The sequence below is a fragment of the Euleptes europaea genome, chromosome 4, assembly GCF_029931775.1.
Source record: "Euleptes europaea isolate rEulEur1 chromosome 4, rEulEur1.hap1, whole genome shotgun sequence".
NCBI lineage: Eukaryota > Metazoa > Chordata > Lepidosauria > Squamata > Sphaerodactylidae > Euleptes > Euleptes europaea.
The window spans coordinates 70907749-70932536 of record NC_079315.1 but is presented as its reverse complement, the minus strand read 5'-3'; the positions used below and the strand labels follow the sequence as shown (position 1 = coordinate 70932536).

The 24788-nt window shown below is 41.3% G+C and overlaps 1 protein-coding gene across 1 annotated transcript in view; it reads left to right on the top strand.

Annotated features, from left to right (window-relative positions):
• The window catches only part of YTHDC2 (YTH N6-methyladenosine RNA binding protein C2), a 42739-nt gene extending 38648 nt beyond the window's left edge, over positions 1-4091 (top strand). Inside the window, exons 26-29 of the mRNA XM_056848178.1 lie at positions 256-433; positions 2007-2210; positions 3501-3683; positions 3975-4091. Coding sequence (XP_056704156.1) covers positions 256-433; positions 2007-2210; positions 3501-3683; positions 3975-4055 — 646 coding nt within the window. The 3' untranslated portion in view covers positions 4056-4091. The remainder of the gene's footprint in view (positions 1-255; positions 434-2006; positions 2211-3500; positions 3684-3974) is intronic.
• Positions 4092-24788: the final 20697 nt, after the last annotated feature.

The window sequence follows — 24788 nt, the reverse complement described above, 5'->3', positions numbered from 1 at the left end:
ATAATTTGCCTAGCAGCTAGCTAGCCCAGTTTTACTTGGCTCACCATTACTTTGCTCACATTAAAATATTCTTCTATACTTATTTGACCTTTTCCACTTTCATTGTGGAATTATTTTTATTTTATTTTTAATTATTATTTATAGCAAAGAAAATATGCATGGTTAGAGAATTTAGAAACTTTGTGTTCAAGTGTTCAATAAACAGTATCCTGTTTTTTACAAACATAATTTCCCTTTTCCTTTACAATTTTGTAGAGTGCTAATGAAATCTGCATCACCTGCATTTCAACAGCCACTGAAATACAAAGAAAGAAGTGTTCTGCACTCTAAACGTAGCACTGATGACAGATCAGATCAGTCATCTGTGAAATCCACAGATAGTAACAGCTATCCTAGCCCTTGTGCCAGTCCTTCTCCTCCATCATCAGGGAAGGTACAGTACTTATTATTCAATCTATTACACATCTTGTAAAATTGATGAATACATACTAAAATGAAAAAAATAAAATATTTTGTATTGTTGGGATACCTCCATACATGGAAGTTTAAATTAATGAACAATATTTTGTTCTAATTTTTTGCTCTTCCACATAAAATATACCATATTTACTCAAAATACATTTTTGAAAAGGACACCTCTTATGATGTAGAGACTCATTTTTAATAATAAAATTGTTTGAAATATATGGCGTTTGAGAGTCTTTTTGAAATAAAAATAGTTTTATTTGTCTCTTTTTGTGGAATTTAAAAATCAGGTTAGCAGTTCTTTGTAACAGGAATGTAGATTGTAACAGAATAACAGAATTAAGAAGTTTGAGATGGTTGAGTTCAAGTACTTCCAAATGTTTTGAGGTGGTTCATATACAACTATTTAAACCTTTATTTTCTACTGAGAGCGATTTCTCTTGGCAGTCACTGGTTTGTTTCTTAAATTTAAGCTTCTACACTTTCTTAAACTTAAGCTTCTTTCTTTTTCACAGTATTTCTTCAGTTGTAGGAGTTAGGAACATTAATACACTCCCCCAATTCCTCTCTCAAACTGGCCTGGGATCACTCATTTCACAAGAGCTATTTCCCATTAAACTGTTAGGAAATCACTCTGTAAACCTTGGAGCTATTTTCCCTAGGTTGTGAATCTTGTCTTGATCTAAAAACCCAAAATGTGTTCCTTTTCACTCCTGAGGAGAATCCTCCCCCAGTCAGCTTTCAGCTCACTTAGCTGTTTTCAAGCTCTGTCTGTTAGCTTCAACTGTCAGTTCTTAACTATCCGTTTTCTAACTGCCACTCTCAGAATTCTGTTTGAATTCCCTGCCAATCACAGGGTTCTATGACCAGGAGAACTCTTTAGAATGTAGCTGTCTGTCACATCCTTCCTTAAAAAAGAAAAGCCAATACATAAACTCAGATGACACCCCCCCAAAGAGGTGCCCCCCACCAGCTTCTATTTTCCCCTTCCAGTCTCTTCCCCACCCTTGAATCCCACCTGCTGACTCCTTTCGCAATGCAGTCCTGAGGAAAGCTGCTCTTTTTAGATGTTGCAATTCCTCTACTAGCTAATGAACTGATTGTGCCTGTTTCTTGAGCTCAGTGCGATGCAAAGACCATGGGGCTGCTGATGCTCCTGGTGGTACACCAGGGGTTGATGCTTGGGGACAGGGTAAAGTACAAAATGTTAACAGCTGATTAATTTTTTTCTCTTGCTAAAAATACTGCTTCCAAATGGCAGAAAGGACAGCATGGAATCATACAATAGAATCATATTAGGTTGAGCCTGAGTTGCAATTGTGACCAAATTTTCAAGCTGCCTATTAAAGTGCAGCTGATTGATTGATTTCAGCATCCTGTCCTTTCTAAATTTTCAGTGAATGCTATCCCAACTATATTACCTTTCTAATTATTGAGCAACCTTCTACAAGAATACTATGGCTTCATTTGATTATTTTTTACAAGTGGCTTATATAATGTTTTGCATATACCCAACCCTTATAAAAGAATATGCCTTGCAGGGTTCCAAGCCTCCTTCTCCAAGGCCAAACATGCCAGTACGGTACTTCATTATGAAAAGCAGCAATTTAAGAAACCTTGAGATTTCACAACAAAAAGGGATTTGGTCTACAACTCCCAGTAACGAGCGAAAACTGAATCGGGCCTTTTGGGAAAGCAGTGTTGTTTACTTGGTATTTTCTGTTCAGGGATCAGGACACTTTCAGGTGAGAATTCTGTATACTGTAGGGCAAGGTTGGTTATTCAGTCTGCTAGGTTTTATTTATTTATTAGATGTTTATCCTGCCCTTTCCTGACCTTTTGGGTAGGGCTCAGGGTGGCTCAGAAAATCCAGATACTGTTAGCAGAACATATTACAGAAATTGGGTATGATTACTTTTTTCCTCTTGCTCTTCATCCTGTGATTGTGACCTTATTTGAAAATACCCTAATGTTAAAACTTCTCTGTATGTGCAAAGCTAGGATGTTTTGAAGAAGGCTTAAGGGAGAATTAGATATGGGAGCATATTCAGATGTACAGTTTGTCTGTGTGCTTTCTGAAGTGGTAAAGTCTTGGAAAGACTTTATCACATGGATTTTATGGCAGTTTGCATTATCTTTTAGACTGTATAGCTGAAGATATTTTATCCTTGCTGATACAAGAAAGGCTAAAATGCAGATAACCGTCAGTGAAAGTGCTGGAGGCTTTTGAGATGAGAATTAAAAGGATAAGCAGTTGAAGCAAAAGAGAATTAAAGCTCAAATATGTCGTGATCTTATCCCAACTCCCTGTTGTTAATCCTCTTTGCTCTAAGGATTGCCCTTGTAAATCTTTACAAAGATTTACACATTTGCCTACAAAGAGAGAATAAGAATGTACACAGGTCTGGGTTGAAACAGGTTATGAGTTTATTGTTTACAACTTCCCAAAATTTGGCATTTATTCAGATGGACGCACTGTTGTGCAATATAGGCGATGTCTGCCCAGCCCTGTTTCCAGGTGACTTAAAAAGATATATGGCTTAAAATTTCTCTGAACTTCCTGATGCCATCACCAGTCTGAAGATGTAGCTGCCCTCCAGTAATTACCATGCTAGACTGGCCTCTGACCCACTTAACCCCCCCCCAATTTTTGCAAGGAGTACACTGACTTCTTCATTGACCATGGTCCCTCCAGATGGCAAAGCACTGGTTGTGATTATAATATCTAAATGAACTCATACGATAAACAGCTGTGTACCAGAAGAATCATCACTGGTAAAATTATTTCTTAGCAAATTTGAAAGCTCCATAAAATTCCTCCCCTGTCTCATCAACAATTGAAGTTTTTCAAAGACCTAAGCCACATTATATGATGTATATTGCTTTGCCTCTGTTTTCTCATTTGAAAAACAGAAATGGGCTGTGAGGGATTATGCTTTGCACTGAGATATATATTAAGCACCTTTAGAATGGACATTAAAAGTAGAAATTTGCTTTAATTTATGTAGATTTTCAGTCTTTTAAAAATGTTACAGGGATTTGCTCGAATGTCTTCCGAGATAGGACGTGAGAAAAGTCAGGACTGGGGATCTACTGGTTTAGGAGGAGTATTTAAGGTGGAATGGATCCGAAAAGAGAGTCTTCCCTTTCAGTTTGCTCATCACTTGCTCAACCCTTGGAATGACAACAAGAAGGTACAAATAAGCCGAGATGGCCAGGTAGGTTGCTTTTTACAGACTGTATGTTTAAAAGGACATGATCAAGACCAAATTTCTGGATTCCTTCACTCTTGAATGTAAGTTCTATTTTTCAAAATTATTATTGATCACACTACCAGAGGTATTAACATTAAGGAAGAACCTTCATTTTAGAGTGAAAGAGGAGATGTCTCTTGCACTATACGGAAAACAATCCCTGCCAATCAGATTGTCTCAGTCTGTTGTTAATACTGTTTTCAGCAGCCACAAAAACGTTTTTTACCACTTCTGACTTTTTCACCTCTGGTGTAGGAACTGGAACCTCAGGTTGGTGAACAGTTGCTTCAGTTGTGGGACCGTATTCCTTTAGGGGAGAGAAACATAGTTGACTGAAGATACGACAGTAGATCTGAGGTATGCTTTCTCCTGAGGAGTGTGGGTAGGCAGAATTTTCACGCTTCTTTGACAGTTTCCTTTCCACTAGTAATTTTTTGTCATGCAAGTATTAGCGATGAAGTAAGTAATACCAGTCCTTAAGTTGTAAATAATGAAGGAAAGGTTGGCTCCATTCATGAGCACTACTAGCCTCTATGATTAGAAGAGGGGGATACAAAATTCCACACAGAGCATAATAGTTGTAGGATTGAAGGGATAAACAAATGAGGATGAGTGTGGTTATCCATTTCAAAATCTCTTTGCAGTTTCTTGTGCCATAAAGTAGTTTGTTTAGAATAATCTTAATTCACATTGACAAGCACTTGAGGGAACCTTATTACCATTTATCAACCTAAAGAAGGCTGCTTTATGCTTTGCTCTTTGGCAAAACAATTTTAACTACTTTGTATCTCTCCTCCACAGTTGCCGCTCATGTGAAACATACAATCTGCTAAAATCACCAATGCATTGCAAGAGAGAAATATAATGAAATGGATTCTGGGACTTAGTGGCATTCTTCCGGTACAAGCTGTATTCGATGCTGTGTTCTAGTTTGAAGGAAAACATGCAGCCTGCTTTTATTTTTCAGTGAGATGTTCATTCTTAATGCTTCATATGATGTTTCAATTATTAAACGGAGGACACCAAAGCAGACTGAAGCATTAGTGAAATTTGAATAGTGTTATAACTATTTAATATTCCAGGAGAAGAAACTGGGATGAGTAACATTCACTAGTCTGAATTAGAACCTGTTCAGACAATGCTTGATTAAAAATAAATGCACATGCAGCTTTTTCAGGACTATTTCTGCTACTAGAGTGAAACAACGAGTGGAGCATTACAGTGGATGGAGCTGCTTTCCCTCAGATTAAACCCAGTTAAAATTGGCACATGATGGAAAGGTTATGAGCGTCCCTTTTGTCAGAAAGCTGAGCTCAAGATGTGTAATTTTAACCATATTCTTTGCCATTATGTACTCTTAGAAATGGGCACTGACTTCTAATATTGACTTAGTAATAAGCAAACTCTGGAACTTTGAAAGGAAGGGCATTTTCATGGAACCCTTTGGCATAGACCACACTATAATCTGCCTCTAAACAGACTGTACATTATTTTTCTTTACCATTTCCCTATTTCTTCTGACTTCATTTTTTAAAATTGTCCTTTGCACTTTCTGTATATTTTTGATCTCTTGATGTCTTGTCCTTTGTTAGTTCAGACCCATCATATAACCATTGTTTTCTAGAAGTATTGTCTAAATTGCTGTTCACCAACGAGAAAGGAGAAATACAAGGGATGATCTATGTGTGTGTGTGTGTGTGTGTTTTCTACTGCACTCTGAATAGGAGGGATAGTTTAAAAGGCACAAATGTTAATTATTGGCAGTCTCAAAAGCTAGTAATATAAAGATGCCAGTTCTTTCCTGTAAACTGCTATGTGAGAGGAGAAACCACAAAGTATGGTCTTAGTAGAAGCAAGGGGGAAATGCTCTTGTTCTCAGAGGAGTTCTTCATTGGTATTTCAGTAAAGATTCTGGACTTGAATTAATTAGCTTTGTCACTTCAGTGTTTTTAATATTTTTATGTGCAGATGAGTTTCTGTTGTACATCCATGTAGCTTTCCCTTGTTAACAATGATCTTACAGTCACATCTTGAATTTACCTGTTTACAGTTTGGAAATAAGGTGTTTCTAGAATAAAGTTGTTTTGCTTTTACACTCGTGTGTTTGGGGCAATTTGTCACTCTGCTGCACAGGGTTACTTCCATAGTCAAGACTACTGTATTGACCTAGTATTTGTTATTTTCAGTAGTTTGTATACAGCAACAGTTATTGTTATCCTTCTGTCAACATCATGGAAAAACATGTTTCAGTAAAATATAGCTCGACAGAGGTACAAATAGGCACATTGTCTAGCACATTTCGTCTTAAATGTATTCAAGGTTAGAATTTAAATGAAGTTACTCTGGATCTTAAATGCAGTTACTCTGGATGTGAAATATCATACCACTTTGCCATGTTTATTAATAGCAGACCCATAAAGCCCTTATCCCATGTAACTAATGGTTGGTAAAAAGTATGTAAAAAAATGTTAGAAGTGCTTGGGAAAGAAATAACCGCAACTATGAGACAAGTGAGACGAAGTAACGACAAGACATTGCTGCCTCATCTTTTAAAACTTAGATCTCAATATAAAGTTTTAATCAAACAAAAAAGAACTGAACATGCAAAATCCTTATGGAAAGATCTTGAGTTAGCAGTCCTTGAAAAAAACGAAGTACGCTTCTGGGAATTCAACTCATGTGACTTAAGCCACTCGACTCAGCGGCTCGAAGCACAAATTCCAGGTAAAACATGGCTTATACACTTTAGCAAGGTTTTTGGATCTTGTATAACCTCTCCTTTACTGGAAACTTCACAATCACAGTGTTCTCACCCAGATATATCAGATCTTCCAGTTTGGTTGCCCATTTCAGAGTCTGAAATTAGAGACTTAATTGCTTTATTGGCATCTGGAAAATCACCTGGGGAAGATATGATCCTCCCTGAATTATATAAAGCTTTCTTAAATTGGTGGTTTCCTGTTTTAGCCAGGGTTTTTACACACATTAACGACACAGGTGTAATCCCCTCAGGTTGGAAGTCAAGCACTGGTGTCCCCATTCATACGAAAGGGGACAAAACAGAACCACAGAATTACGGACCTGTAAGCCTGTTGGACATTGCAGCAAAACTATGTAGCAAAACCTTTGCTGCATAAACTGGAAGAATGAGTGACTGAGAATCATCTTCTGCACCCACACCAAGCAGGATTTAGAAAGGGACGTTGCACAGTCAATCACTGCCAAACACTCCATCAACTTGTATTTTTAGGCATTAATGGTCCCACTAAAGCATTATTCGTTGCATTTGTAGTCCTATTATACGCAGACAACATGGCTATAATCTCCCTTACCAAAGCTGGTTTGAGAAGGCTGCTGCAACAACTGGGATCATATTGCAAGGGAGAGGCTTTAAACAATCATGAGAAGACAAAAGTAAAGGTCTTCAGGAAAAGGACCAAAACATCTCCCTGAAGTATTTTAGGTAATCCAATCAAGCAGTGCAGCTCTTTTAAGTACCTTAGAGTTAAATTCAAGGAGGCCCTAAACTGGAACATGCATATAGTTACAGTTAGGTAACTCTGTGCAAAGGATAGTGGGGTCCATTTTGCATTTTTTTCGATACAAAGGGAGGCTTTCTTATAGTCCTAGTCTTAAAATTATACAAAAGTAAGGTCGTTCCACACCTCCTTTATGGGGTGGAAGTGTGGGGATGGAAAGAGGACGATCTGGCTTAGAAACTATTCAAACTTTTCTAAGATGTATTTTAGTTGTCCCTAAGGGGACCCCAGCTGCCCTGATGAGAGCAGAAACTGGCCTTCCCTCGCTCAGGGCATGTGTACATCTAGTTGTATTAAAATTATGGGGGGAAAACAGAACAGCTAGAACAAATTCATTTAGCAGTCAATCATTTAATTTTAGGCTACTGAAAAAACCATCACATCGTGACTTCCTCAATAAGATACTATCCCAATACTCAATTCCAGATGATCTCTTAGGGTCATCAGCAGATATTTCCCAACTTAAAAACTGGGTCTATAGATCTGACACCCTGATGGATAGATCACTGATATTGAAATCGATGACTGCTCCCTGGTTTGATTTTTTTTTAAGCTGACCATCTTCGAGCTCCCTACTTAGTGAATATTTCAAATCCAACCTATAGTCTGGACAAGAGGCTTCTATTACGACAGAATATGGAGAAATAGAATGGTTTCCAATTGGCAAAAATGTCAAACAAGGATGTATTTTGCCTCCCAGTCTCTTCAATCTATAAGCAGAGCATATCATAAAGCAAGCTGCATTGGATTTAGATGACTGTGGAGTAAAAATTGGTGGAAGGAACATTAACAATTTGAGATATGCAGTTTAACACCACATTACTGTCAGAAAACAGTGAAGACGAAACGACTCCTGATAAAGGTTAAAGCAGAAAGTGCCAAAGCAGGGATTACAGCTGAACATCAAGAAGACAAAAGTAGTGACTACTGGGAATTATACAATGATGAAGACATTGAAATTGTTAAAAAATTTCTTTTTCTTGGCTTCAATATTAAGCAAAAGGGGAGACTACAATCAAGAAATCAGAAGACTGAGGGCAGCCATGAAGAAGATAGAAAAGATTCTTAAGTGTAAATATATGTTGCTGGCAACCAAAATTAATATAATTCATACCATGATATTCCCTGTTACTATGTGTGGGTGTGAAAGTTGGACAAGGAAGAAAGCTGACAAGAAAGTTGAATCCTTTGAAATGCAGTGTTGGATTAAAGTTTACAGATACTGTGGACCTCCAAATACAAATAAGTGGGTTCTAGATCAAATCAAGTCTGAACTCTCCCTAGAAGACAAAATGAGGCTATCGTGCTTTGGTTGCATTATGAGAAGACAAGAATAACTGGAAAAGACAATAATGCTAGGAAAAAGGCAGCAGGAAAAGAGTAAGACCCAACATGAGATGGATTGACTCAATCAAGGAAGCTATGCTCTTCAGTTTGCAAGATCTGAGCAAGGCTGTTAAAGATAGTATGTTTTGGAGGTAATTAATGCATAGAATCATAGAGTTGGAAGGGGCCATACAGGCCATCTAGTCCAACCCCCTGTTTAATGCAGGATCAGCCTAGAGCATCCCTGACAAGTGCTTGTCCAGCCTTTGCTTAAAGACTGCCGGTATGGGGGAGCTACCACCTCCCTAGGTAGCTGATTCCACTTTCGAACAACTCTTACTGTAAAAAAAATCTTCCTAATATTAAGCCAGTACCTTTCTTGTTCACATCCACCCACTTTTCCAGTGTGTTCAGATCTCATAGAATTCTATCTCTACCTTCTGATGTGTTCGCTGCTCCTCCCAATTGGGTGTCATCTGCAAATTTAATGAGTAGTCCCTTCACACCCTCATCCAGATTATTTACAAAAATATTGAAAAGTACCGGGCCCAGAACCAAACCCTGCGGCACCCAACTGGACACCTCTCTCTATTCAGATGAAATCACAATGACTGCCACTCTCCATTTAGAATCATAGGATTGCCATAAACCGGAAGCGACTTGATGACACTTAACAAATACCCACATACAGAAACCATGTTCCATAATGACGTTTCTGAAACCAAGTTGGATATAGGACACAACAGGATGCCATGAAGATCAAATAATTCTGCTTTAGAAGGAATGCTGGAAAGCCAGTAAAAGGTGCAGAAACAGCAAGACTTCTGATTAAGAAAGATTTATTAAGCTGATAGGCTGTGAGGAAATATTTAAAGGGGAATTTTAACATAGGTTATGGCTGTTTCAAAAGTAGGAAGCTGGGTAGGAACGAGGGGAGAAAAATATCCACGTGATTGTTGGAGGGAGGGAGGGAGGGAGGTGGGTGAGGTTTTGAAGAAAGAAGGAATGTAAAGGGTGAATTTTAGAAGCTAAGAAATGGTTGAGGAAAGTGGCCTAGCATGAAAAAATGATGGGAAATATGTAAAGAGGAAGTTTAGCCAAGAGATGCTCCAGCTGAATTTTTTAACAATCAAGGCATCTATGCTGAAGCAGAAAAGCAGCAGCACAGTAACTCTCTTTTTAGTAAGTTGATAGAATTGGACCGCCTGTCCTCCCAGTGTCTTGGGAATGATGAGCTCTGACTCTTTCATTGAGAGTACATATTGTTACCTAAATGCAGTTGCAATTAATTTCAGCTTGACTGGCTCATTAATTCTCTTGACATTAAAGGGTGCAGCTTCATTCTGATAAATTTGTCTTTGAGCATAACCCTTGGAAGGATGTGACTGTTAAAAGAACTCTTGAGACTGAAATTCAGTAGCAGGTAGATCTTGGAATTATTTTAAGCAACACAGGATGCTAACAAAATTCCAATACAGTAAAGAAAAATGTGCTGTCGTATCCCAAAATGACTGCCTTTTAGTCCAGGTGATAACTTATTATAATATGTCCAGGCTGTTACCGTGTAGAACTCTAGGTTTGAGATGGATCCCTTGTCTTTGAACACCTTGCAATTAAATATTTCAGATGAAAGTTTCCCATACCTCAAGAATAATATTCAGGAGAAGATGAAACACTACACTTGATAGTCCTTTTTGTTCCTTGGCATGCAGAAGGATCTGTTCTAGATGTGTTTTCCTCCTCAAAGCTTATTCTAATTAAAGGAACATCCCCCTTGTTCTATATCAGGTTTCCCTACCGTGGTGCCCCTGGGTGCCATGGTGCCCACTGGCACCTTTCCTGGTGCCTACCAAATGTTTTTAGATAGTAGGTTGGGCCAGATGGGGCTCTTGCCCAGCAGGTTTCTGATTGGTCACTGGAGATCTGATTGGCTACGCAGATTAAAATAGCGTTTCAGTTGCAGCTGCTACCACAGTGCTGGTTTTATTTTGTCACTCCTCTTTCCCAGTGTATTTTTTAAAATCATACCTCTTTTCCCTTGCACTTGAGCTTCCTCTATATGCACAGCTCCTCCTCCTGCAGTAGTCATTTTGTGCTTTCACCCACTACCCTCAGAATTCCAAAGGTGCTCACAGGCTCAAAAAAGTTGGGGACCCCGTTCTAAACAATATCCAGACAGAAGGCATATGGAAGAATTGGTAGCAGTTTCTGGCCCAGAAAATTGTGTTTAATCTTTCCGAGGGTCTGTTTTTCTAGATACTTTTTGCAAGGGCCCAGTGCCTTATTGTTTTTTTCTTCCTCCCAACTGAGAGTCGAGAACCATATCAAGTATTTGTTCCTAACATGATTGATCAGTGTAACAACCCAGTTTTGTTCTTCTGTAAAATAGAGACGTTTTTACCCGCTGGTGGAAGACAGCAATAGAAGGAGGCAGATGAATCTCCCTGGGATGGCAGTTCCAAAGTATTGATGCCATGACTGAGAAGGCCCTTTCTCAGGTTGCCACCCATCTACCTTGTGATAATGGGGGCATCTGAAGCAGGTTCATAGGGGAATAGGCGTTTCTTGAGGTATGTTGGCACATTAAAGGTCAATGCCAGCACCTTGAATTGGCCTCAGAAGCAAACTGGGACCCAGTACAGGTAGAACAAGACTGGAATTAAATTGGATTTTCAGGTACACGTGCCGAAGAGTACAGTCTCCAACCCTTGAAGACTTTGACAGTGGACAATACATTGTTTCTCTTGAGAGCCAGTGTGGTATAGTGGTTAAGAGCGATGGTTTGGAGCAGTGGACTCTCATCTGGAGAACCGGGTTCGATCCCCCACTCCTCCACATGAGCGGTGGATGCTAACCTGGTGAACCGGGTTGGTTTCCCCACTCCTCCACATGAAGCCAGCTGGGTGACCTTGGGTTAGTCACAGTTCTATTAAGAGCTCTCTCAGCCCCACTTACCTCACAGGGTGTATGTTGTGGGGAGGGGAAGGGAAGGTGGTTGTAATCCAGTTTGATTCTCCCTTAAGTGGTAGAGAAAGTCAGCATATAAAAACCAACTCTTCTTCTTCTTGAAATTATTAATATGAACTGCCTCCTTGGTTTTTTTCTAATACAATTTACAATAAATAAATAAATAAATATATGAACTGCCTCCTGGTACAGAAAGAGGGGCCCTGCCAATTGTAAGCTAAATTCTGCTAAGTGAATATTTGCAGGTATGGTCTGAGCTTCAAAGAATCTTTTCAAATGAGCAGTCCTATGGAACATTAAAAAAAAAAGCTGAGTGATAATTTTACAAAGACCAACCGAACTAAATTGTGAATGGACTGCAAAAGAATAGTCTTTCTTTGTGCTAGGTGGTGCTGTTGCATAAATTTTAGAATGGGGAATACCTTTGCCAATAAAACAAACCAGTTTCTGCAATCTTTCTGTTGTCCAGAATATTTTGCTCTGTGTCACCAGTGATCATTATAACTAGCAAAATGCCCATCATTAAGGTGGGAGGTGTTGAAATGTGAAAGGACGGCCTGTATACCACAAGGAGACCTAGAGATTGTATCACATCTCTGCATGCATATCCACCCCCGCCCGGCAGGATCTCTGCTGAGTGAGAGCTGGGTCATCCGGTGTTAGAGACGGGCAGATTTTGCAACTCCAAAGGCAGCCTTATCTTGAGTAGGAATGAATGGCATCCATCCACTTGTATGGGAGAGAGCCAGCATGGTGTAGTGGTTCAGGGCAGTGGTTTGGAGCGGTGGACTCTAATCTGGAGAACTGGGTTTGATTCCCCACTCCTCCACATGAGCTGTAGACGCTAATCTGGTGAACCACTCCCTCACATGAAGCCAGCTGGGTGACCTTGGGCTAGTCACAGCTCTCTCAGCTCCACCTACTTGTAACAGGGTGCCTGTTGTAGGGAGGGGAAGGGAATGTGATTGTAAGCCGGTTTGATCCTTAAGTGGCAGAGAAAGTCGGCATATAAAAACCAATGGGATACGTTCACCATTGGGGGGGGGGTTCTAAATATGCTCCTGCCTTCAATGTCCCCAGTCATTAAGAATCATATAGCCCCATCCTAGAAAGTAATGAACTCTTATATAAAAAGATGTAGTGCAGAACCTTTAAAAATCACAATGGCTACTAAGTACATTGAAGTTTTTGAAGGATGCGAACACTCAGGAAAAGCACAAATGCTAGACTGAGCACAACCCAAGAACATTAAACATATGACTATAGCAAGGAATCTAATTCTTTTTTACTAGCTTCAACTTTGAATGTACTGAGGTCTTTCCACCCCTTTTCAGAAAGCCAATCCAGCCACCTCTCAGCATTACTAAATCCCACTTTTTTTCCAATGGGAACACTAAGTTGAAATCAGAAGTATTGAATTGTGGTTAGATTGTACTAATCTTTAATAACTCTTCAATGTACAGCATTCTAGCCTAAACAAAGTTTATGTGGGAAGACATATAGAACAACATCTGGGCAGAATATATGAAATAATTACAATAGGACATCCTAAAAGTACTTGGCAATGGGGGCACAAGGAAAACGGAATAGCCATTCAGAATAGCTATTCAGAAATGAAGGAAAGATAGCTGTGGAAAGCACAATCTTTAGATCACTGCAGTTCAGTATACAGTCCCATTCTGATCCTTGGGCAAGAATCAGATGTTGACTTTACATGGAGGTCATTGCTACTGCAGCTGCACAGAGAAAGTAATGTATGTCTTCATGCATCCATGGCTACAGCTGTAAGTGGTGTGTGTCTAACAGCATTCACATGTGCAAATATTGCTGCAGAGAAGCGGCTATAGCCATGTCCTGATTCAAGTTATCCCAAGAGGCTGCATTTATGAGGCCCCTCTGACTACATGGAGCAATTTCCAGCCCCTTCTCTGACTCTGCATAGGAGTGCTCTGCTTATGTATAAGTCAGTGGACGAGAAGATTCCCACTTTGGACTCAGCTATTATTTTTGAATGTGGGATGACTAAGAGCTTATTTAACCAAGACCTATGATAATTTCCACAGCAGCTTCAAATCTAAATACCAGCTGCATGGTCCCATGGCATCAAGGGTGAAGGGGTTTAACATTTATGCTCCTACCCCCCCCTTTCAGACTTCCTTGGAAGGGAAAAACACACCATGCACCCTCCCTTTGCCTATCTTGTTCCTTTTCAAGTGTAATAAAGTGTGCAAGGGCAGGAGAAGCTGGAAAAAAATGGTAAATAAGAGTTAAACCACTTCTCTTCCCCCACCCCATGCCTGATCCAAATTGGTGGCACCATGCAGCCGCAATTTGCCTTTGAAAAGTTCTGGGACGATGCTGCAAGCATCTTGCCTAGTCCAGGTCCTAAACCACGAAGTCTGGTACAGTTTCCTTCAGTGTCTGGTACACTGTCCTTCAGTGTTACTCCTCTGAAGATGCCTGCCACAGCTGCTGGCAAAACATCAGGAAAGAAAATACCAAGATCATGGTCACACAGCCCGGATAGCCTACAAGAATCTGGTACAGTTTGTTTCTGTGGTCTGGCTGTGAGTTATGCTAAGCTTAAAAGATAGTAAGATACTCAAGTGTGAAAGCACTGTGTGCATGTGATGAGGGATCCTTACGATATCTCTGTGAGTTAGGCTAGTAATGCTAGTACAGATGTTGTAGGTGGCCAAAGTCTAAGAGTATCTTGTCTAAGGACACACCATGATTTCAATGTTGTACTCAGACTTGAACCGGGGACTTCTAGCTCATTCAATTATTTCTCTACATCAGCCCATTCCTGAGCCTCCAGGACAAAAGTCCTTAGAAGGCCAGGAAGGGGCTGTGCTGGCGTTCGTGCCCCTTGTGCTGGTGCCCGTGCCACTTAAGCCATCCTCTACATCAGCCCATTCCTGAGCCTCCAGGACAAAAGTCCTTAGAAGGCCAGGAAGGGGCTGTGCCAGCGTTCGTGCCCCTTGTGCTGGCGCCCGTGCCACTTAAGCTATCCAGGGTGGCACGGATGCCGGTGGGGGGACCTGGACACCATTCCCCCTGCACTGCCGCAGCAGCGCCACCCAAGAATGCCAGCTGGGCCTTCTGCTGACATCCCACCGGTGCAAAGCGCCATGCCGGCATCCCGGAGGGCATTCCCAGGGTGTGCTGGGGGGGGCAGAGCTGCCAGTAGGCAGCTTCCTGACCCCTTTCACCCTGGTACGCTGATGGCGAGATCAGCGTTGCTGTGCCAGCTTTTTCTGGCGCAGCCTTGTTGTTTTCAATGGGGCAAAACGCCCCATTAAAAAAATTAAACACATTTTAAAGGCTTTTTAAAGCCTTTTGGTGGCCGGGAAACGGCTTTGGAGGCGCCATGGTGGTGCCTCAGCCACGCTGTCCCTGGCCGCCGAAGGCTCAGGAATGGGCTGTAACTCTTGGAAGGCTACTTTGCACAATGAATGTGAAGTAAGGCTATGCAGTTATGGATGGGAAGTGCTTTGTCATTGATGACAAGTCTTTCCTTAATCATAGCTATGTTTTCAGGCAAAGAATGTACAGGGTCCTAACACTGCCTATCCAATCTTACTAAAAGACTGGTTCCACCATATTCCGGCAGCAACTTTTACTTTCTCTGCTCAAACTTTGTAGGGATGGGCAAGGGATGCTTGGTTGGAGAAGGGAACAAGTGAGACAAAATCCCAGGATCCTGGCCTGGGGGGGCCTATGGTACCAGGCAAGTCTCTTTTGCTTTTGTAAGTTTGGGTTGGGTCTGGGTGGTGTAAAGAGAGCTGCAGAAGGAATCTTTTCTGGGATCTTTTTGACAGCCCTGGAGAAAACATTCTGTGCTGCTATCTTAACTAGTTCTGAACTAATGATACCTTGAATTTGCTGTAAAGTTAGTTGCATATTTGCACATGCACATTTCTTCCATGTTTGCAAAAATAAATGCTTGTTTGTCCAGATGTGAACACGTTTATGTGAACTAAGACGTCAATGGAGACTTGATGTATAGAGGCCTGCTCACCCAACCCAAAATACTATATAATTCCTTTTTGGAGTCTGTTTAGCTTGTTTGAGGGTGTGTGTTGGGGAGCGGGGTTGTACATCGCAATCGCTCAGTATAGTTTGTCACAAAGCTAGTGAGCAAAGTAAAGAAATCCAGTTTAGTCCTGAATAAGTATTCAAACTCTTGGCGTGTTGCTGCTTTTCTGCAGTGTTTGAGGCTTAATCCTGACAAAAATAGGTCCTTATCAATAAAGCTCTGCTGTGCAAATTCTCTTCAATTTACAGTTCAGCTGAGGCAGCAGATAGTCTGAAAGTCAAAGGCAGCCCTTTGGCTCCACAGTACCATTTATCTCCGAAAATCAGCAATGGGAAAATTGACTATTTCGACAGGGCAATCTTCTGTCAATTATTTGGACAAAAAGCTTTTTGTTTGAGCTTGTTGTTGAGAATTCAAAAGCAGAAATGTTGGAGGAAGGAGCCAAAATTAAAGAAAGGAACATGCAAAATAGTTTTACTAAATCTAAGGGCAAATATATTGTCAACTTTCTATTAGAATTAAAATGTGATCTACTGTTTATGGAAAATAGGTTCTAGTAAGCAATGCACAAAATATCAGGTATCTGATCTACTGGAACCTGTCTACTTTAAAAACTACATTATATATTCATTTAAACAGCAATTTTAATAGTTTTTCCATTCAGACAGTGTTGTGTGTATATAAATTAGTGATTGCGTCAGGGTTTAGTAAGAGACTGACGTAAATAAAATGAAACCATTACCTCAACTGTTATTAATTGCATGTAAGCAAGCCTTTCTGATTGGCTCTCGGTGAAGTCATATTCATTCCAGTTGCATAAAACAACTCAGTGGCATGGCTGTAAAATGTGTTTGAAATTCTCCTTTAATTCTCATCACCATGTCTTTTTAAGGGTTTTTCGATTCCTTGCTCCATGCTTTTCAGTACTCTTCTGCAAGGTTCTATAACTGATCAGAAATGAATTGAGTGGTTTGGGCAGAAGAAAGCACATTAGTTTTGGGGTTTAGTTGAGACAAAAAGACATTGTGCAAGATCTATTTTCTACAATTGGAGAAGCTTTGGAAGATGAGGGAAATAATTTTTCTCTGGGGGCTCGCTGACCCAGCGCTTAACTGGGGAGCGACTGGAGCAGGCTACATAGTACATGAAACCCCCCATGATAACCAAGCCCCTGGCATGCAATTAAAGTCATAGTCAACTTGCTGGGATGAAAATGGCCGCAACTTTTATTGGTCACAGTGTAAGAGCATTGGCATAGCATAGGGGCTGGATCCAGGGCATCAGTCTGTCCACCTGCTGACCGATTATGTACCTCCTACTCTCAGTCCATCTGCTTGGAGTAGCCTGGGATGGCAGTATGCGGGACCCACTAGGACGGGAGCCTGCTGTGTGGTTCCCTTGACACTCAGCGGGAGTCTACCCTGACAGCTCCAAATTGACCATGTCTCATTCCAGACCTCCCCCAAAATCCTTTATTGGGATCCCGGGAATGGCGAAAAGGGGGCGCACAGGCCAGCTTTCCCCTCAAACTGGATCTGGCCCCATGCAAACGCCACCAAAAGTTGTGACAAGGTGGGTATTCATTTTACCAACCTCAGAAGGATGGAAGACTGAGTCAACCTTGAGCCAGCTACCTGAAACCGACTTCTGTTGGGATCGAACTCAGGTTGTGAGCAGAACTTTGACTGCAGCACTGAAGCTTACTACTCTGCAACACAGGGCTCTCTTTAAAAGGGGATTAGACAATTCATGGAGGATATATCTATCAGTGGCTACTAGCCATTGGTGAACCTCTATGTTCAGAAGCAGTAAACCTCTGAATATCAGTGCCCTATGCCCTGTTATTGGACCTCCAGAAGAACTAGTTGGCCACTGTGTGAGACAGGGATGCTGGACTAGATGGACCACTGATCTGATCCAGCAGGGCTTTTCTTAACTTGCATGGCTCGATCTGCAAATCTACAGAAGTATGGGTGGCAGAAGCCTGAGACTGTGGAGTGGACTAAGGCCTATCAGACAGTAGCTACAGGATATCATTTTTTAATGCTCCCACACATTTTTTCTCTGCCACTAAAAACCCTAGCATATCAGGGAAACAGAATGCAGCTTCCTCACCGCACTACTTTTCTGCATGCAGCTGTTTTGTAAGTGTGATGATCTCTGTTATGCAGAATGAGGTGGCAGAAGTCTGGATTGTACTACTTCATCTTGCAAGTCTCTTTCCATGGAATATATTTTTAAATGCTCTCCACATAAAAATCTCTCTGCATGCAATGGCACAGTATATCAGGAAGAAGGTTATGCTAAATATCTCTTCAATGTAACAGATTAATAATATCTGACTGCCCCCAAACCCTGCAATGTGAAGTGATGCAGTCTATGATTCTACTGTAGAATGTGTTGATAGATTTTTACTATTCCACTATCATTTTTCAACGTTTATCTGTGTTTGATAAGATATGCATCAAGCCAAAATCTAAAGCTCTGTTCTCTAAAACTGCAGCTGTTACCCCAGCTGTTTAAACCATCTAACAGCTTGCCTTCAGCTCTTTTATGCATGGCTGTTTAACTTGCCATCACCCCTCTGTTGACCTTGGGTCTTGGTGTTGATTATACGTGCCGTTCCCGACCATCAGAAGTTGCCTCGATCTCCCCCTGCCTTTCCCTGCATTTTGTCCACATTTTCAAATTTGAGATAAAACAGGTCTCTGAAAATGTGAGCAAAACGCGGGGAAATGCAGGGTGAGAGCAAGGCGACCTCTGACGGTTGGAAATGGCATGCATAATCAACACAAACACCCGAAGTCGGAGGGGTGACAGTGAGTGAAACAGCCATGCATAAAAGACCTGTGCCCTTTAAAATACAAACATAATACAGGCTGCAGAAATAGATGTAGTCAAACTGTTAGCCAAGTGATATACATTTGTAGGATCTCTAAATTTTGGAGCCATCCCCCTTATGTGTCAAGTCCGAACACATGCACCTATGGACTAACCTTACTAAGGGATCTCTATCTGGTGTATACCAGGGTCTCAGTTTGTGTAGCGGTTTGTTACAGGGATAGAAAGATTTTCAGAAGCAATCAGGTGGGAAAAGAGTCAAAAATGCATATCTTTATAGGGAAATGAGCAAGTAGAAACAAGAGGTACACTGAGAAACAAGTATGCAAACACACAGAGCAATATAGCAATAGATACAACTAGGCTACCTAGCAATAGATACAACTAGGCTACCTAGCAGCCCCTAGGCAATTGCTAAAGGGGACAATAGAATGGGGATAAAGAAAAACATATGAGCCTGATCTATTTAATGACGAGGTCCAGGAGAGTCCAGGGGACAGAAGGTGAAGGACCCACTGCAGCACAGTACATCAGGCGATCCCAAGGACGTAGGGGCAAAAGGAGAAAGAGCAGAGCAGAGACTGAGACCCACTTGACGTCTCCGTGGAGGGTCCGGTGCCATGTCACGGGGGCAGTAGCTGGGGGATCCTGCTAGCAAAGGAGTGGGCGAATCAGGGCTATTTTGATACACTGGGAAGCCCTGCAGTCAGGGTGCTTTGTCCAGTCTGGGCCAGGATTGGATCTTGGGGGAAAGTGTGTGTGGTAGCCAAACAGGAAAATTAGGAAGAGCCAAATGGTGTCAAGCTGACAGTCCACCTGACTACTTCCTGGGACAAAGGCCTGGGTGTGCCTGATGGCTGTGTCCAGGGAGCATTTATGATAAGGCTAATTACCTGGTGGATCCTCTGCTGCACTAGGCTATTCTAATTGCTGAGACTTTGCTGGAATTCTCAGTGAGAAGGGGGCTGATAATATTTCCTTCCAGGAGATCCTTCTCCACACAATGGTGCTGCTTTTCTATTGACTTGTGAGAAGTGCCCTTGGGCAGCTGGAATTTAACTGGGACTCCATGTTACCACCTCACATGCTTTTCCAGTCTGGGGTGAGATTGAAATGAGCAGTACATTTGGGCATGTTTGGGGGCTTCTCTGTTTAGGGGTCAACTCTCTGTAGGCATCAAAGCCACTCGGTGTGAAGGGAGTGTTGTCTCCCTTGCCCTTGCAAAAAGAGGTTGTTGTCATCCTACTTTCCCCATCACTCCCCTTTCTCATTATTGTTCAGATGCACCAATCCCAACAGTGTAAGGAGTTAAGTCTCAAAGTATACAACCAAATAAAAAAGCGAGACATTTTTCTAGGTATGTAAACTTGTATGATGGCTGGTCTTTGAGTACCTCTGGCACAATGAGAGATAATTTGTATGGGCATTTTTCTTCTAAATTTGTCAGGGGTAAATGGTCCTGAATGCTTTACTAGGTTGGAAATTAGCATTTCCCAGAAGGCCATAACGATCTTGCCACCCTGAGCTGTTTTCACAAGACCAACTTCCGGTTCATAAATAGATAGGAAAAACCACATTGATTCTCCCTCTTCCCCAAGCTTTAAAAAAGTAATGTGAATCAATCTTTAATCGACATAATTCACAGTTACTAAAAGAGAGGCTCTTAGCCAGCCAGCTGCCTACTTACACAAAATTGCCGAAAACCAACCGCATGAAAAACAGACCACAATCAAAAGACAAAGTACAATGGCATCCAAGATTCTGACTACTTTATTATCCTACAACGAACCAGTGAGATTAGATCCAGATGAATCTCAGCATTTCTTGTGTGCCAAAGTGCAAGTGAAGAATGCTAGTCTTGTCCTTTATAAAGTCAATGGATGTAGATGACAAAATCCAATTTGTACATCCAATAATTTATCAGAAAAAATAAAGGGATCTTGATGCATTGCATGAATTGCTGCTGTTCTGTGGAACAAACTTCAGCATCAAGAAAGAATTGTTCTAAGCAGATTCTCGGTTTTTAAATGGACAGACATCATCAATGTTATGAAAGGACCAAGGATGATAACCTATCACAGTACTAGATTTAAAGCTATAATGTGTGCCTTTAGTTAATATTGCATATACTCAGATAAAAACATGCTGTCTTCCTCCTGATGTACTTTTAAAACAATTATAACATACTCAAATATTACATAGTGTCTAATATTTTCTCCACCCTTGCAAGAGACCACTTTATGCCTTTAGGAGAAGGGAAGAGGGCTCCATGTGGATTATCCGTGTACATGGAGCAGCAAAATCACCGAAATAACTTCCCCTTTCCCGGTGTGGTTTCCTCACAAGAATACTGCTTGGGATGGGGAGGCAGGATCTGTTTCTCCCCTGCGGTGCCATTCCAAGTCCATTTGGGCTCTCATTTTTTTTAAAGAAGCAGTTCCCTGCAGCTGCTGTGTCTGTGGAGAACATGGGAAAACAAATTGTAAACAAGTGAAGAAATGTAACATGTAGTTGACCCCTGAATATTTCTCAATGCCTGTTAGCCAGTGATGTTGAACAGAGTTGGGAAAGTACACAGTGCAGTAGCATGTATTCAGTTGTACTAGATGGTTTAAAGGGTGAGCAATTCAACACAGGTCTGCCATTTTCAGCAGCCAGCCTATGTTTTCTTAGCAAATCTTCATCCACCTACTGTCCAGTGCCAAAAAAAAAAAAAACTTTCAGAGCATGTATGGTTCTGCTCAGGTTCAAAGTCATCTGGCTCTGTGACTGTAAGGAAAAGAAACTTTGGCAAAACCATTAATCCTGATAGTAAGCAGTCACAGTGGAAAATTAAGAGAGTTGTTGACTTTATCAGACTTCGCGCGGGAAATGGGCTACACATGGATTATTTTAATTTTTCATCCTAGATGCTTTAGTTTACAGTTCATTAAGGCAAACATCTTTAGCACAATGAGGCATGCATAATCAACAGAGAGATAACAAAAAAAAAACTTTAAGGTTAACTGAAAATACATAAAAGAAAAAACAGTTCTGCCAAGACAAATGTTCACAATATTAGGACAAGATTACAGAGTGGGATCTATGTCTTGCACGTCTTTCTAGCAGAGGGCTACTCTTTATGTTCTACCAGTTACACAGCACTAGTTGAAACAGATTCCCATGGCACCTTTTCCCACACTATGGTCAATTATTCACTCAAAAAATTGCTGCTCTCTTGAGGCGGAGCAAACCCCCCCCCCCGAACTTAAAAGGTTATTCATGGAATCGAATCTAATTCATAAAGCCCGATGTCGCTTGGATTACTCATGAGAAAAAGGCCGCAGCATTTGACAGCGGTTGTGTCTGCCCCTGACCTTTCAGCCCTCCTCCTGCCAACAAGCTCACTGTTGAGGCCCGCTCCCACCTCTGTCACAACTCCGCCCATCGCAGCTCCATAGAGGGGAGGCATTCAAAGGAGAAGGGGAAGGAGAAGTCCTATCGGGCTCCAAACCACTCAACTCTCATGCAACCGAATGCATGTGGAGTTCTGCCTTGGATTTGCCGCTATCTGGGTGCACATTTCCCCCATCCGAATTCTCAAAACTCAACAATAAGCCCCCAATGCAGAGTTTTGAGAATTTGGATGGGGAAAATGTGCATCTAGAGCAGTGGTTCCCAACCTTTTTTTGACCAGGGACCACTAGGACTTTTTTGTTTGGTGCAGGGACCCCAAGGTTCAAAATAAAAATTCCGAGAATTTGAAAATTAATCATAACTGTTAGTTAAACATTAAACTTAGAATAATATTTGAATATATTTTTATAATAGAGAACTTTTAATTGAAAATATTAATTTATTATGGGTTTATAACTTTGTTTCGTGGACCTTAATTTAGTTCTCGCGGACCCCTGGGGGTTCATGGACCCCTGGTTGGGAACCAGTGATCTAGAGAGAGCGGCAAATCCAAGGCAAAACCTCCCCTGCGTAAACGGCCCTTGTCTCCCTTTCTGCTTTGACTCGGCACAGTCCCCCCCCTTCCCTTTCAGCTTTGGATTCGTTTTCCCGTTGACTTCTGTTTTCTGCTTCTGTCCGCTTTTCTTGTTTCTCTTTTAGTTTCCCCGCCCCCTTTTTGATGGTGTGTCCTGACTTGTTGCTTCGTCCCCCTTTGGAATAGTTCTTTTCACTTCTCCCCTCGTGATTTACGCTCGCACATCTTTTTTTCTTCACCCTTCCTCTTTGTTTCCCCCTTATTTTTTCTTTCTTCATTAATGCAGCAGCCAAAGTGCCCAGGGCCACTTATGCATGGGAGGCCACACATCTCTTATAATCTTGCCGTAGAGATTTGGATATGGTGCAACACTAAAGCGCGGATCTAGTGGCCGCGCAAAGCGCACGGAAAGGGGTGGGCTTCTGGTCAGAACAAAAAAAGAACCCTTGGCCAATAGCCGCCCCTGTGGGTGGGGCCAATAGCCGCCCCTGTGGGCGCCTTATGCTGGTAATCACCAGTGGTGGACCTATGTTTTTGGGACCTGAAGCTTGAACAGTTATGAGGGCCCCTTCACAACCAGCAATGAGGTCTGGGTAACCGCTGTTATCTTCTTCAATGGGGTTGTTCTATGGCAGATATATCGGTTCATTCTCTAGTAGAAAGATAGAAGGTCATCAGAGGGGGCTTGTTAGGATAAAGAGGTGAAAATCTGATTTTTGGTGTTAAAATGCACAAGCGAGATGAGGACAGCCTGAATTGAGAATTCAGATATCTTTTTATGGTTCTGATTGGCTGTAGCCTAAGGGCTGAGCTATAGAACTATTAAGCCATGCACCAATGAAGTATTTGAGGATCCATCTACCAAAATTTAGGCTATGAAAAGATTCTGGCGAGCTCAGTGAGCCCATACAGCTGGGGGTTTGGGCGCTGCAAGCCCCCGAGATAATGTTGAAATTTGACCAGTTACAAGGACATTTTGAAGCCATATGAAATGGGTATTAAAGCATATTCTAGGGTCAGTATTAAGTACTTCAACCCATTGGCTTATGATTCTATCAATAAAATAGCCTTATTTTAATAACAAACACTTAAAAAAAACATCAATTTTGTTGAAAAATTCACTTATTAAAAAAAAAAGTTGCTTCAGGGCCCCTCTAGGATTAGGGGCCCTAAAGCTTAAGCTTAATTAGTTTCATAGTAGTTCTGCCACGGGGAATCACAGTAGCTTTTCCAGTTTGATTTGGCTTAGGCAATGAGTCATGTTAGAGTAAATCCATTTTGAAAGAGAACCTGATATGTAGCTCAATTCTTTGCAACAACATGAAAGACCAGTTGATCAGACAATCCTAAAAGAAGGTATAGTGTGGGATCTCAGACAGGAAAAGCAGAGAACCTTGTGAAAGTGGATTAACATCACAAAATCCAAATTAAGCAGCCTTTGTTTCTGCCAATCTGTGTCAGTGTTTTATAATCTCTTTTGGATCATGCCATCAAAAAATAATTTGCTGGCTTTTCTAAGTACATAACAACATAAGGATTTACAAGGGGACCAAAAGCATGGGGTGGTAGAAGATGGAGAAATTAAATAGAAGGGAGAAGCAAAATACTGACCTCACGTAGCTGCAAGAAATATTGCTAACATTTTTGGGAAAATATTTGGTGCAGAGGCCAGCAATCTTCTAAATAATCTCAGTGACTTCTAATCCAACAGTCCCTACTCTGGTTGGTAGCAGCTGCCTAGAGTTTTATGTTATTATATAAAAACGGGGTCTGGTTCCTCCTCAAAAATGTTGAATGTTAAGTCCACATGTTTGCTGAAGAAAAGAACCTTTTCTCCTTTTCATACTGGGAAGGTTGAAAAAAAAAGTAAAATCCATTTTTCCAGGACTCTTTCCAGAACTCATAATAATCCTCTCCAGTGCTTGATTGTTAGGGTTGCCAATCCCCAGGTAATAGCTGGAGATCTCCTGCTATTACAACTGATCTCCAGCCAATAGAGATCAGTTCACCTGGAGAAAATGGCCGCTTTGGCAATTGGACTCTATGGCATTGAAGTCCCTCCCCTCCCCAAACCTTGCCCTCCTCAGGCTCCGCCCCAAAAACTTCCCGGCGGTGGCAAAGAGGGACATGGCAACCCTAATGATTGTGAAGGTCTAAAAGTAATGGTCTCTCTTGCCATAGGAAGACTATCCCCATTCTTTACAAGCACTGTTGGGGTAGGGAGGGTACTCTGCAAGTGATAAAATATGGTGAATAGCTGTAGAAAAGAGCAAGATTCCAGTAGCACCTTAAAGACTAACAAAAATTCTGGCAGGGTATGAGCATGTGTGAATTCACTCACTCAACTTCAAAGTAAAGTCTTAAACCTTCAGCATACCTTCAGGTGA